The sequence below is a fragment of the Cebus imitator genome, unplaced genomic scaffold (genome assembly GCF_001604975.1).
Source record: "Cebus imitator isolate Cc_AM_T3 unplaced genomic scaffold, Cebus_imitator-1.0 Scaffold381, whole genome shotgun sequence".
NCBI lineage: Eukaryota > Metazoa > Chordata > Mammalia > Primates > Cebidae > Cebus > Cebus imitator.
Window position 1 is genome coordinate 216,357 of NW_016107696.1, and position 16,273 is coordinate 232,629.

Consider the following 16,273-nt stretch of genomic DNA (forward strand, 5'->3'; position numbering starts at 1 on the left):
AAAAAAAAAAAAAAAAAAAAGGTAAAAAGAATAGAAGGCAGATGACTCTCAATTGTCTATAGAATATACAGACCTACAATCAAAATGGAAAAGGCTATTCATAAAAATCATTCAAGAAGTAGCAATCACAAAGCTGAGAGAGAAAAATAATAACAAACAGATTTTGGGAAAACGTATATACTAAGAGTATGAAGATATCTTTCCAATTTAATTGGTAACACATATTTATTAGGATTGTTCATATATATATTATACAATACACATTATATATCATGTGTTATGTATAATATATATTACATATAGTCAGAAATGGCTATCACAACTAAAGGATAGTAAACATAAGAGAGCAAATCACCACTTAAAAATTATTAATAGTTGAAAACAGATGCATACAACAAACAATATATATAACATCCCTGAAAACAGATTTCAAATGATGTAAGAAGCCACAACAGATCACAGAATCATAGAATAACTAGCTTAGAAAGAACATGAAAGCCTAACCATGCTTCATATATATCTAGCATCTTCAAGGAAACACAAAACCATGAAATTAAGAACAATCATATTCAAAAGAAATTTTATTATAATACAAAAGTGAAACTTTTAGAAAAAGAGAATTATGGAGAAAATAAGAATAAAACAAGACCAAAATATACAGTTTCTAGATAGAGCAACAACTGCTGCAATACCCATTCACTCACTCAACAAATATTCATTGAATATATTTGTGTGCTAAACTGCGGATGCAATGGTAAACAGAAATGGCTCTTTCATGGAACATATATTCTAGAAGTCATAAGATCTAGATCAATACGGTTCTCAAATGACAGTGTGAATCAAAATTATCAAAGCTGTGAATGGATGTGATCCCAAAAGAGCCAGTTCTTCAAGATGGATCCCGTGGCTAACTCAGTTTACACTCAAATTGAGTCAAGTGGCCATCTGCTGACTAGAAGTCATTCATGTTCTTCTGAGTTCCCTGAAAATTCACACCTCTGTTTAACTTAGGACTTTAAGAAGAACTCACCTGAACACACTAATCAGAGCTCACCTACGCTGTCCAATCAGGGCCCAGTTGTATCCAACCAATCAGAAATTGGTTGTGTTGACCAATCGGAACTAAGCAAGTTTGAATCCTTTATTTGCATAGATGGACCTGACTGGAAACCTAGTGCAAAATTTTTCACTATAAAATCAGAGTCCGTGACTTGAGTCAAGGATTTCTAGGCTACAGTAAGCTATAATCACATCACTGCACTCTAGTCAGGGTGACAGAATAAGACCTTGTCTCAAAAATAAATTATATCAAAAATTAAAATAAAATAAATAAAATTTCTTTTCAGAGAACTGAAAACATACTGCAGTACGTTTCCCAAGTGACTGTGAAGGACCATCAGAATCAAGCTGTGACGAAATACTCACCAGTCCATTCTATTTTGGAGCAGTGCAACCAAACTCTAGATATATTAGGTTGAACTCTTCCCAACTTCAGTTCCAATTAAGTCCTAGTTTTACTCTTGGGATTGCATACAACACCACAAACCCAATCTGTCTACAGGCCAAACACCCCCAGCTCCTTCAGCTTACACATGGTATGTTTCAAGCCTGGTCACCCTAAATTTGTCTACAGTTTTAATTTACATAACATACCCAGAAGAAAACATAATCCTCACGTAGAACACAATGGGGATACTCTCTCCTTCACTGGAAATACAATAATTTTATTAGCACAGCTTGCGTGTCTTTTTTTTTTTTCAATCTGTATTCTGTTTAAATGTGTGCGTTTTTCTAACCTGTGGCCACATCATATTATGCTTACTTTTAAAAACTCACTTATTTTGAAATACTTTTAGGTTTACACAAAAGTTACAATGATAGTACAAAAAATTCCCGCATCCCTCCTGCTCACCCAATTTCAGTTTCCCTAACATTATCTTTGATTGCAGCATTGCATTTATCAAAACCAAATATGAGCCTGCTGTTTCACAAGAAAACCTTATATCTTTTTATACAAATTACTTCCCTGAGCTACTTTTCCTTAATCCCAAATAGAGACTTTTGGTTTTTCTTTAGTTTAAGTACATGAGGCAAATGTAGAAATTTACAGTTAATACTGTAAGATTCAAATCCTGAATTTTACATGATGAAATCTTCCTCTGACTCTTACAAGGTGAAATGTAAGGTCCTATATGTGTTAAAATTCTGGGCTCCTATACTTGTTAAGATATTCTAAGTTAATGTCCAGTTGGATATACCCATTCTCTTTTTTAGATTTATGTCATAAACATATTTAGTCAGTTAAACTTCCATTCTTACATTTAATTCAATAGGCTGAGGCTTGGGGTAAGGTAAACTTCTCTAGAGTTGCAATAATTAACTTCTAATGCATACCATCACTATTACAAATCCAATCAGTTAACTGTACATACAATTACTTAATATTTTTATACAAAAATATTCTTGCCTGAGGTAAGTTCAGACCCATAGTATCTTCACATTTTCCCTTGCTTATTAGTCTAATATATATTTGTATATTATGCTTCTTCAGCTGAAATGTGTTGAGTACCTGCGCAATGAAAGGAATTCATTCCCTCAAATGACTCTGAAACGCTTAGTCAAAACAGGAACTCTCTAAACTAACAGTAGGGCAACTCACTAAAGCAGTTAATGACCATGTGTGAAAACTGGTGCTCACAGGAAATCCATAGAGAATTTCTATGAGTCACAAGCTGAAATCAGAAGAAATGGCAGGATGGTATTAGTAGTATTATCTCTAGGAAGAAAAGAGAATTCAATTTATCCTCTTGAAATTAGTTACCAGCTTTAATTATTGTAAAGCTTGGTGAACAAAATTGCATAAGATAGCCATTTACTATTGAAATCCAGATTTAAAATGATAATTTAGACATGTGTACCTAAAGATAGCTATACTCAGCTGTATCAATCACTGCCAGGAGATTTTTCTAAACAGTTTACTTCTCCTCAAAAGATGTGACTAATTTCCAATTTTATTTATCTCTCAAAACCAGGCTGTGGAATTAGAGCTTTTAAATTGCAAAATAGAACTGACAATGCTTTCAAAAAGGTTGCAAACTCACAGCCTTCCTGTCAGACCAGTGAGCTTCTTTAAATTGGGAAACTCATAAAAATAATAAAAAACCTTTTAAAATGCATCAGAAAGCCAAAAACAACACTCTTCAAACTTACCTCATAATAACTCCGAACTGCGTTGCAAAATGCTTCATCAGCTACAATTTGGGTTTCCCCATTGAGGAAGGCCTGGAACCGTTCTTTCAGTAACTGCAACTGTTGCTTGTTAAGCTACAGGAAAAAGAGAAAATAAGGTGATCAACTGGCCAGGATATGAAAAATGATGATGACTAAAAGTCATATCTGCTGCATATATATGAGATTTCACACCTAGAGTTAACTTTACGGTAAAGAAAAATAAAAGCTAAAATATCCTACTACCTGTACAAATGGTTAGACTTTGAGATGGAGTCAAGCTCTGTCATCCAGGCTGGAGCGCAGCGGTACAATCACCGCACACTGCAACCTTCACCTCCCGGATTCTCCTGCCTCCGCCTCCTGAGTAGCTGGGATTATGACACCTGCCACCACACCTGGCTAATTTTTGTATTTTTAGTACAGAGGGAGTTTCACCATGTTGGCCAGACCGGTCTCAAACCCCTAACCTCAAATGATCTGTCAGCCTTGGTCTCCCAAAGTGCTGGGATTACAGGCATGAGCCACTGCACCCAGCCATTAATGGTTAGACTTTAAAACATTTCTGTAATTTCATGTACTTCATAATCCTGATACAGAAATTTCTATCCCATACAGAATTCTTGTGATTGTCACCCCAGCTTCTTTATAGAGACAGAGAAAATCTGAAATTTGGATAAGAAATTAACTATTAATATTACACAAAATTGCCAGCTGTTTTAAACAGAGAAAGCAGAGAAGATAAGAGCTTAGAGGTAAGGGAGGGATGCCTTGGACAAGAGGTAAAGGAAGAAAGACTGAAAAGACAGAATGGACCCTAAGAAAGATCGCTCTGGAAAGAACAACTACTGCATGACAAAATTTGGATTCCATGAACAAACATACATCAACACCCAAGGTTAGATAAATGAAGGAATAATAAGGAGAAGACAAAGAAGACAAATCCAAAAGAGAACAGAGAGGCAGCAGGTAGGCAGTGAATGGGTCTTTGAGCACAAAGGAGGAAAAGCTGAGAATTGGGGAAGTTTACAACCAGCGGTCCTTACCCTGGGTCTAGCTTCCGTAATTATTATGGAGGGTGAATTAGACATGAAATGTGACTTACCAATCATGTTCTCTAGTCATCAACTACAAGTAGGGTGAGCTATTTAATTTGTAGGGCCCAGTGCAAAACAAAAATGAGGAGCTTCTTAGTAAAAAAATTATTAAGAATTTCAAGACAGCAGGAACAGAGAGCATTAAGCCAAGTACAGAGCCCTTCTATGCACTAAGCCCTGCACAGCTACACACACAGGGGCATGCACTTCACTAGAAGCAAGCCATCTTAGGTAATGCAGAAGTTTCCTTTCTTTTTCTTTGATGCTTAACTGGAGAGAAAACACCATAGTCTTGGGGGATAAAACAACAAATTCCAAAATATATAAGTTGAAGGGTGGAGCTCTAGGGAAGGGATAGCATTAGGAGAAATACCTAGTGTAGATGACAGGTTGATGGGTGCAGCAAACCACCATGGCAGGTGTATACCTATGTAACAAACCTGCACGTTCTGCACATGTATCCCAGAATTTAAAGTATAATTTAAAAAAAAATTAATAATGAAAAAAACAAAAATTGTAAACAACAATAAAAAACAATATAATACTTAAGAAACAGCAAAGGAATTATCCTCCATTTCATTCAATCCTGATCAGACTTTATTAACAAACTCATTCCAGTTCTGGAATCTACAAAGGGGTGTGAAGCATCTGGAAATATGCTGAGAATAAAATGATTAAAGGATTAGAAAGACTAAACAAACTGGTATGACTTGGCTTTGAAAAGAAGGCTGACGTAAAGTAAGTATAAATCTGTTCAAAAGGCTTATTAAAATGCCATTCAAATATAAGGAAGGCAGGCTCTTTCAAAAACTGGGTTCTATTTAGGGCTCTAACAAATAAGACAGTTTGTAAAGAAACTGTTGCTGGGAGTAACAGACTGATTTTAAAAATAAAAAAGTGTCCTATTGTACCCAGGGTGTGGGGGGGAACATTTTGCCCTGGGCAGTGAAGAAAGAAGACCATTCCATTTCTTTACTAAAGTTAATCTCCTTCATTTTAGAGAAAGCTAAAACCAAGCTGAGGTACAGGAACATCGACAATATATTACAGTCTCCGTTTTTATAATATAAAGAAAATGGAAGCAGGGACCTTTTGTACATGTGTATACTAGCAAAGCAAATTAAGTTCATGACTTTAGCTGTCTAAGCATGATTCACAAAAGGGACCAAATGGAAATGGAACAGCAGTTGCTAAGAATGAAGCAGCAGAAAGCACCAAGTTTACTAAGCTCTGGAAATTGCCAAGAAGAGCTTCACCTTGCAAACCAAGTGAAATGATGGCAATGCAAATGTATGCAAGAATCAAAATGAACTGAAGGAGACCTTACTGCTCACTTGTGCCAGCTCCTTTGCTTGATAAACAAAGTACATACTGTTCAAAAGCTAGAACCTGTGTATTTTTTCATTCAATTTTATTTTATCAAAGGCATTCTTTTGCTTCTTTAAAAACTCTTCTAAACTACCCTATTTGAAATTTCTAGATGATTAGTATTTAAGTTCAGCTATTATAACAATGAGTTACTTTTTGGTAATTACAGTGTAGAAATTCATGGATATGAATCAAGGAAAGGAGATTTGCGCAAATAATCTTCTTGGAAGCTCCGACAAAGTTGGTATAGTTCACAAAATATGCCGGAGACACCTGGACAAGTATCAGGCTTCAACGTTTTTATGAATAGAAGATTCTACAGTTACATTTAAGACATAAAAATGGATCAAATATTACTATTACATACAAAAAGCAAATAAATTGATACTTTATTAACATAAAGAAGTAGTCCAAATTTTGACATAGGCAAGACAGGGGTAGGAAAAGAAAACTCAATTTAAAATCTAGCACTGGGGGTAGCTGTCAGAAAGCAGTGTTTCCTAAAAGCTATTTGCATTATCAAGATAATCCATACTGTATAACAAGAGACAGGGAGACCAGTGGAACAGATCCAAGAAATAGACCAAAATACAATCAGAAATGTACTATAAAACACCTATATAGCAACTCAAATCAGTAGTAAATGATGGTGTATTCAATGAATGGTGTTAAAATAATATAAAATATGTTTAACATCATGTCATCAGAGAAATGTAAATTAAAATAATGAGATTTACTACAAACTCATGAGAATGGACAGAATCCAGAACACAGAAAACACGTGATGCTGGCATGGATGTAGATCACAGGAACTCTCATTCTTTGCTAGTGGGAAAGCAAAATGGCATAGGTACTTTGCAAAACAGGTTGATGGTTTCTTACAAACTAATACACTTCTATCATATGATCCAGTAATCACATTCCTTGGTACTTACCCAAAGGAGTTGGAAATTTATGTCCACACAAATACCTGGACACAAATGTTTAGATTAGCTTTTTTCATAATTGCCAAAATTTCAGTAGATGACTGAATAAACTCAGATACATCCAAACAATGGAATATTATTTAGCAAGTAATGAAATAAGCTATCAAGCCATGGAAAGACATGGAGGAACACTAAATGCATATTACTATGCAAAAGCAGCCAATGTAAAAAGGCTACATACTGTATGACTCCAACTATGTGACGTTCTGGACAAGGCAAAACTATGGAGACAGTAAAAGGATCAGCTGTTGATAACAGTGTAGGTTATGCATGTGTGAGGGAAGGATATATATGGGAAATTTCTTTAACATCCACTCAAGCTCAATTTTGCTGTGAAACTAAAACTTTTTTTAAAAACCTCTATTAAAAATATTTAAATGTCATAAATTTAATTGCATAAAAATAAATTGTACGTGGCAAAAAACACCATAAGCAAAATAGGAAAAGATTAACTAGAAAATACTTGCAACCCATTACCCAAAGAGTCCATTTCTAAGCATACAGTTTCTAGAAATTGATAAGAACATCACCAATAAACCAAGAGAAAAATGGACAAAACTGATGTTTTGGGCAGTAAAGATAACATAATAAGGTAGTATCCATAGTCTTCCTCCAGGTCATTTTAAAAATATATGAGAACTGTATAAGAAACCATTTTAAATGTAGATATTCTTGGAATCAGCAAGTCCACTTTGGGATTGGATGAATACTACAGATATACATGCACATGTGCAGAATGACATGTGTATGAGGTTATTTACCACATAATTCTTACAGCAAAAATAAGAAAAACAATCTAAATGTTCATAGATAGGAGACTAAGTTATGCTGCATCTAAACAGTGGTATACTATTCATTGCATTAAAAGAATGTCAACGTTCTCTATGTACAGATTTTAAAGATTTTAAAAATATCTTAGAGCAGAAAGCAAGTTATAGAACAGCAGTTAAAATAAGTCACCACTCATATAGAAAATGGGCAAATAAGAACATGTATGTGAATTTGCTTCCATATATAGACAGAAATGAGGGAAGAAGGATGGCTGTGGGAACTGGACAGGCAGAAAATAGGTAAATGAGGTTTTTCAACATGTAGCACTTTATTTATTTTGAGTTTTCAAGTGAAAGAACTCTTTTATAAATTTTAATTAATTTAGATTTAAAATAAGCTATAGCAGCAACTCTGTACATTTTAAAACTCAAAACAGTTATGAAGCACTGTGAATAGCTTAAATCCTATCCTACATGGAGACTGGACAACACATCTATTTTTTCCAATTCTGCTTTTAGGTAAAAAATTTACCTTGACTCTGTGTCTATCTTTTTTAGATATTTCAATCTTAAGGATTTCAAAAAAGCTTAGACCAAGAAAATACTACAGTAATCATCCTATCCAACATTCTAATCAATGCATTAATCTACACAAAATCCATGCAAGTAGTCTTTCAGATTCCGTTGGGCCTATTAATACACACGCACAAATACACATCCTTTTGTTACCTCAGTGAATCCTATTCTAATTTGGAACAACTATAAAAATTTAAATCAGTTTCCGTATGGCTTCCATACAACTTTGGTACTATACACTAAGATAAAACAGACTGTTACTTTCATTCTTTAATACAGCAGTTCAAGACTCTGAAGACAAAAATTCATTATTTATGAGTTTTCTCTTTTGTAGAATAAATTTTGCCAGTTCATTCCAATATCCTGGGTACTCTCCTAAGGATATACTCCAGTTTGCCATAAAATGAGCATGTTAAATAAAACTAAGTATGATGGATACTTGGATCCAATGGATCATAAGTTCCTAGTTTACAGATGTGCAGAGTTGCTGTCATAGCTTTTTAAAAAATCTAAACAGGCTGGGCGTAGTGGCTCATGCCTGTAATCCCAGCACTTTGAGAGGCAAAGGCAGGCGGATCACCTGAGGTCAGGAGTTCAAGACCAGCCTGGTCAATGTGGTGAAACCCCAGCTCTACTAAAAAAAATATACAAGAATTAGTTGTGGTGGTGTCTGCCTGTAATCCAAGCTATGTGGGAGGCTGAGGCAGGAGAATTGCTTGAACCCGAGAGGCAGAGGTTGCAGTGAACCAAGATCACGCCACTGCACTCCAGCCTGGGTGACAGAGGGAGACTCTATGGAAAAAAAAAAAAAAAAACCTAAATTAACTAAAATATGTAATAATAATGTCCTTTGACATAAAAATTCAAAAGGAAAGCACTCTGAAAACTATAAGATTAAGCAAATGAAACTCAGTATCAATAGCAATGTCCCTCTTAAAATGTACTAGATAGACTGATCACCATTCTCCTAGGATAGTGTGGCCAACAGAGAGACAAGTGGGAGGGCCACTTCCCACATTCTAAGCACTTGATGTCTATTAATTCAAACTAAAAACCAATTAACTCTTCTTGGCAGTCACATCAACTGACTCACATTGTGCTTACAGTCAACAAAAACTTCTAAAACATTCTTACATGTGCCTCAGTAAGCCATGTTTTATCTTGCTAGATGTATTTGGGCCACTGTTCCAGTTAAGAATTTTTTAGAATTCTGATCCCTTCACCCAATGACTACGGAGCTCTCTTAGCTTTGTTATAATCACTAACATAATAAGGTATTATCCATAGTCTTCCTCGAGGTCATTTAAAAAATATTCACCAGTTCAGGATTAAGGAAAGAATCTTGAATCCTGCCATTATATATGCTCCTTCAGTTTAACATCATCTATCAACTAATATTATTTGAGGCAGTTGATTTATTATTATTTAGCATATGTTTTAATTTTGTCCATATTTTGTCTTCAGACTACTATATTTAATAATGAATAAAATATTTTTAAATATAAAGGAAAATTTAACCAGCAGAAATTATCTAGCAGGAATTTATAAGGCACATCCTATATAAAACTAAATTGCAGAAACTTAACTAAAACATAGTATCATTGCAAACATCTAAATACAACCAACAGAATAATCTTGTAAAAAGAAAAAGCTAATTTTTAATAAATCTGAGCTGGCTGTGATACTTCATCCACAACAATAACTGCCACTGGAAAAACACTTAGATTCTGGGGTTCAGAGATGTCTCATGTTTCTTAGGGTTTTTTTTTTCATATTTAAATTAGATTTCATCCTTTTCATTTTAAATCATGAATCAACTAAAGACTTATGCCAGGATTTATACTACGGCAGGAAACCAGCCAATATACAACTCAGGAACCTAGCAACCATGGCTGTGTGGAGCCTGCCCTGACCTGCAGAGCCCATCAGGAGTCTCAGTACTTACAGTGGAAGCTGTGTGACATCCTAGCAAGTAAAGGTGATTACGGTCAGATTCCACAGCAATGTGGCAGGAAACTCGTGGGTCCCCCCAGGATTGGGGCATGGGTGTGCATTTACCTCACATCAAAGAGTGATAAAATGAGAAAGGTTTTCCAAAAAGGTAAAAGGCTTTTTACTCCAGGCACAGATGTTTCATAAAATGCACAAAGGCATAGCTTTAAGGTTTGTCAATTACAGAAAACTATTAGCAGGAAAATGCTAAAGGATCAGTACTCTTTTCTTCTTCCCTTCCTACCAACACTGTCAAAAATATCTACATCAACCCCCTGGCAAAATCATCAGTGCCTTCCATGTTTTTGAAATAACAATGTATCCCAAGCTGTATGTCAGAATAATAGGGGGCTCCAGCCACGTCTCACACATTATAAATCCTGTGCGATGTGTTGATATTAACAGTGTCCTATTCAAATAAACTTTCCTGTCCTCTTCCATAAGCACAGATATGGAACAATGAATATGCCCATCTAAGACTACAAATACCAGGCTCACTCAATAGGTATAGACATGGTCAAATGACTAAGTAAAGACCAACCAGAGGTAAGCAAATGTTATGTCTGACTTCCAGGAAACCATAAGAGATGGCTGAAGCAAACACATTTTGTTTCTTTTTTTCTTTTCCGATGTGCTAGCTGAAGTGTCACCTTGATTCATGTAGATGGTGAGGCAGCAAGATAAAAAGAGCCTGATATCACACAGAGTGGAGCAGCAATGAATACCCTAGACCACCTACCTCCCAATTTCCTTGACATGAGAAAGAAGTAAAACCTCCACACATCCTGACCACTCTTATTTGGGATTTATTGGTAATATGCAGTAAACAGTAATACGGTATTAAGTCCTAACTAATAAAAAGTCCAATGAGGTACCATTACCTAACTCGAGGGAAAATGCCATGGTACTATTTTGTGGCTTTTTGTGGGTAAAGTTCATCTTAACTTATCCTAAAACATTTTTCCATGCCATTTCACATGAAAAACTCCTTATCCAATGAACTTGCCCCAGCAAACCGTGAACACCTGAGTTGCCCTGAGACAGATCAAAAGCAAAGTTATTTTAGCAAACTGAATTCCACTGTCACACAGTGTTGACAAGATGATTTAAAAGCCCCAAATTTATAAACACCATTTTAATATATTTTATAATAAAATGTAAACCAAATGATAATACATGATAATACAGAACAGCAAAATCCCATTGCTTGGTGGACAAATGGACCCCAATCCAGTCTAGGCGCTCTCAGCACTAAGGAAATGGCTCCTTATCTACATTCTCATTGGCCTCCCAGTCCAATTCAAACCTCAACCAAATTACATGTCGTTATGGCATTGTCTGGCATGCAGGGAGCTGGTGAATGCCAAGCTCCAAATGTTAAATCCATGAATTACTCCATGAGTTTCCTTGCCATGCTCTACTAACCACATTCCATGTAGATCTTATTTTTTTTAACTCTATTAAACTATAACTGACAAGTAAAAACTGAAATATTGAAGGTATTCAAAGGTATACAATGTTTTTATATAAGTGTCACTGTTAAATAATTAAAACTAAGCTAACTAACACACCCATCATCTCACAGTTATCTTTTGTGTGTACGTGCGTCAGAAGTGGTGAGAACATTTAAGGTCTACTCTTAGCAAATTTCAAGTATAAAATATAATATATTAATTATAGTAACTATGCTGTATACTAGATCTCCAGAAGGTTTTCATCCTGCAGAATTGAAACTTTGCCCTTTTCTAACACATCTCATTAATCTTCTTAAAATTCTCTATATTTGTTACAAAGGATGAAACTACGCTCAGAGAAGTTAAGGATCTTACTTAACCTCACATCCAGTAAGAGGCAGGGATAGAATTTCAACCAGTATCTTGATCCCAAAGCCTATATTCTTTCCAATTACCATAGTATTCCATTTCCCTCATAGCTACATACTTCTTTCAACAAAAGGTGTTTATTCCTATGCAATGTGTTGTATACAGCTTGTATGCATTTATTTGCTTATTATTTAAAACTTCTCATTGGAATGAAAGCTGCTTTAGGATAAGAACTTGGTTTTAGCCTGCTGATGTCAGGTTTTAGCTAAAAGGTCTAGCACATAGAATATCCTCATTTTTTTTTAAGAATGAATAAATGAAGTAAGGGACAGCAAACATAAGTTGGTTGCTATATAACAATTTTCTACCAAGATAGCCACATCCTCTAGTCTCATGCTTGCCTGACCCCACAAAAAAGGTAAGTTTATCATTCAATAATAAAATTTCCAGACAACCACAACCCATCACAATGAATCAGAAAAAAGTCTATCATAGATATCTTAACCTATTTTATTAATTAGTAAGGTTATATATTACTAATGGGGAAGTAGACAGAATAAGAGCTCCGGTCAGACTACTACATTTTTTATCCAAGATTCCCCTACAAGTTGTAGGATCTTAAGCAGGTGCCTTAACCTCAGTGCCTCAAGCTCTTCATCTACATTATAAGGACAGTAATAACTGACATCTAATAGTGCTGTTGCATTAAATGAGATGATGAAATAAAAGTACATAATACATATTAAATGCTTTATAATTGCTATCATTTTAGAAATACATGATCGCTTTATTTCAACAATTTCAGAAGCCACCAACAAAAATGAATATTAAGTTGCATGCTGATGAATAATTAACAATAGATGGATCCACAGCTATGCTGTCCAACACAATGGTCACTAACATGCAGCTACTGAGCACTTGAAATGTGGCAAATCCAGGTTAACATACGTTCTAAGTCTGAAATAACCAGATTTCAAACCTTCAGAACCACCAAAAAAAAAAAAAAAAAGAAATAGAAAATATCCCCCAACCCACATGTAATAGATAAGAAAACAGATTGAGAGGTTAAGGTATAAACCGAGTTAGGTCACAGAACGAGGAGCCTAACCTAGGTCTCCTGAACCCCAATCCACAGTTTTTACTCTATCACAGGAGTGGCCAATCTTCTGGCTTCCCTAGGCCACACTGGAAAAAGCAGATTGTCTCGGGCCACATGTAATATACACTAACGATAGCCAATGAGCTTAAAACAAACACACACACACACACACACACACACACACACACCCCTCTCATGTTTTAAGAAAGTTTACGAATTTGTGTTGGGCCACACTGAAAGCCATCGTGGGCCACATTCCTCCTACCCACTAGTATATTCTTATTTGATTCTACGTCTTCATTCACCTAAGCCTTAAAAACAATAATCAACGTAAGTGCTGAGGAGTTATTCAACAGGACTCTCCCTGAACATGGTGATAAGTAGCTAAGAGAGAAAACTGGCAAGTTTTGTTGGTCATTATCTTCCAAAATTCTGCTTTAGGACCCTCTTATTCATTGACAGCATCTGTCTCACTCACTTTTCTGAGGGTAAAAAGGAACAGGATAATACTCTCTAAAGGTCCCCACTAACAATATAACCTAATTGAAAGCAAATATAAACCAATTATCACAAATAGCAGCCTGAGTGATCTCTATTGCAACCAGCAATTGAGAGACGACTGTGGAGGTAGAGAGTTGACAGGAAATGAAACTTTAATGAGCCATTCTGAGAAGTTCTTATTGCAATCAAAAGTCATTCCACCCAACACCCAACCACCCATTAATATATGAAAAAATCGAGGAGGTTTTGCCAACAAGTCTTCTCAGACATGTGTTATGGGAAAAAGCAGAAGGAAGGATGTGCAACACACGCTGTGACCCTCTACCATCCTGCAAAAGAGAAAGCAGAGTCTGTCATAAGCCAGAGAAAATTTCTACCCAACACTTCTCTACAAATAATTCCAGTGGACTATCTCAAGTTAAATAATGAGGGGCTCACCCTTTAGAAACAGTATGATTTCCCCTTGACCACCCTTAATGTATGTCTAATGTAACAATTAGTCATAACAGCTAACATTTTTGACCGTTTACTATGCACTCAAACCAATTCTAACCTCTTTACATAGATTTTTAATGTTAGCTCTCTATAAGGTTATTTTCAATGTTTTTTTCAAATGAAGAAACTAAGGCTCAGAGAAATTAAGAAAGTGGCCCAGTTGACAAAACTTGGGGGCAGAACCAGGTACATCTGACTGATATGCTCTTAGCCGCTGGATACGCTTGGGGCCAATCGCATGATTTCATCAGCTTGAAGAGTTAAAAGCTCTTCTCCCCATTTACCTTCAAGACACCATCCCATTCATGTTGTTTATGTCACTGTGCCTTTGCACACAGTTTGCTTCCTCTGCCTAGAATACCCTTTCATTTGTTAGAACCTAATTCAGATGACACCTCCAAGAAATACCCTTCTTCCTGCTGCCCCTAAATTATGTCATCTTATCCTCTTTGTGCCACTTCTGTACCTCATACATACATCTGTCACTTGCTTATGTGGCCTTTTCCTTACTAGGATGCAGATTCCTTAAACATAGATGTCAACCATCAATATACCCCACCTTAAGTATAGTGTTTGCTGGTGTGAATCATCTATAGTAAAAGAAAATTCACCATTCACTATTTCTTTTTGAAGGATGTATCTTGTCATAGCCATTGAGCAGACTCTAGCGCTGAAGCAAGTGAGTGAAGAGGAGGGAGCAGAAAAAGCCTAAGAAAACAATTTTAAGATAGCTGTATGTTGTCCAAGTAATAAGTTCATGAACAGACTCAATGAGGCCAAAAGAGCAGCAAAAGATTTCTTTGTAGAGCTGCAGCATGGGTAGCTCTGTTTTGCAGATGATATCACTGTCGGGCAGGAAGAACTTTGTGCTTCAGTACCATCTGGCATTTCATGGCACAGTTCCATGTGCTGAAGCCGTATTTGCAAGAAAACAGTGACTTTATGTTTATCACAAAGTATTTGGACAGCCTCAGAAGCAGATAACTCTATGCCAGTGTAAAAGCTTAAAGATGCTGACCAACTCATGCCACATGATAGCCTTTTCCAGTAGGTGATAAGTGGCTTAAAAGAGTTGCTTTCCAAAGAAGAAAATATGACATAAAATTAATTTCCTCAGAAAGGTCTGAAGTTTTTGCTCTCTTTCTTGACTTGGTATTACATGGATGAGAAGTGGCTTTCTGGAAAGGAAGAAAAGCAGCAGCAGAAGGCAAGGGACTTTCAGCTCATCATCTCTGTGCACCCTCCTTCTGGGATAAGGAGTAGCAGACTCACAATATGATAAACATTAAGGTCTATCTTACACCTTTAATGTAGTTAGGATGCTTTTTGCTGAAAGTAACAGAGTCCCTGACTCAAAATATCCTGTTAAGCAATAAGTGGAGTTTATTATCAGATATCTTAAGAAGTCCGAAAGTAAGACAGTTCCAGAGTTAATTTAACTGTTAAGTGAAGTATCTTAGGGCCCAGGTCTTTTCCATCTATATTCTCCATGTGCTAGCTTTTGTCTTCAAATTTACTGCCTCCAAAGAAATTCACATTAACTCTGTGCGAAGCATCCTTATACAACAATAACCAAAGATTGAAGAAAACATTTTTATTCTGAAAAAGGGGAGAAAATTCTCCCAGAAGCAGCATCCTCCCTCTATCATATTTTCTCCCACATATCACTGGCTAGAATTGATTCGAGTGTGCATTCCTGAAGAAATCACTGGGGTAAGAGAAATGGAATGTCATGACTGACCAATCGAGATTCACTCTGGGGACTCAAGAGGAACCCAGCCACCCCTGTAAAATAATGGGTGCTTAATAGCTGAGTAAAACAAACAATCTGAAAGAAGAAGGGTAGCTAGAGAACAGCCACTGGGTAGGCAACCAGCATTGCTGCTCTCTCCTGGCCTTTCCAGTAAGGAGGCCTGAACTAGTAAACTGTACATAAAATACTGAGACTACCACCTTCTTATACCTAACTAAACATTTCTCTAACAAATAACAAAATTATGCTCAGTACCTAAGACAGAAACATTAGATGCAACCCACTTTAAAATAATTCATTTCAAGTAAAGTAAATTATATTGATTAGTTATTGCATTTATATTCATGTATTTAGGGACATAAAATACAAGGATCTGATTACTCCCTTTATAATGAAAATCATTTTATATTTATTATCTTCTTTAACCTTACCAAATTTATCTGGCAAAAATACTACGCTACTTTCAATGCATCATTGTTAACATATTTATATTAGCGAATTCAAGGATCTGTGAAGATTAAACAGATAAAAGCCCTCTTCAGAATTAGCATTTTTAAAAAACTGGATATCTACATTAAGGTGACA

At 35.8% G+C, this 16,273-nt stretch overlaps 1 protein-coding gene across 1 annotated transcript in view; it reads right to left on the reverse strand.

The window, feature by feature from the left end:
- CADPS2 (calcium dependent secretion activator 2) overlaps positions 1–16,273 on the reverse strand; it is a 355,227-nt gene that overhangs the window by 210,629 nt on the left and 128,325 nt on the right. The window contains exon 2 of the mRNA XM_017507634.2: positions 3,211–3,324. Within this exon, the coding sequence (XP_017363123.1) occupies positions 3,211–3,324 (114 nt within the window). The remainder of the gene's footprint in view (positions 1–3,210; positions 3,325–16,273) is intronic.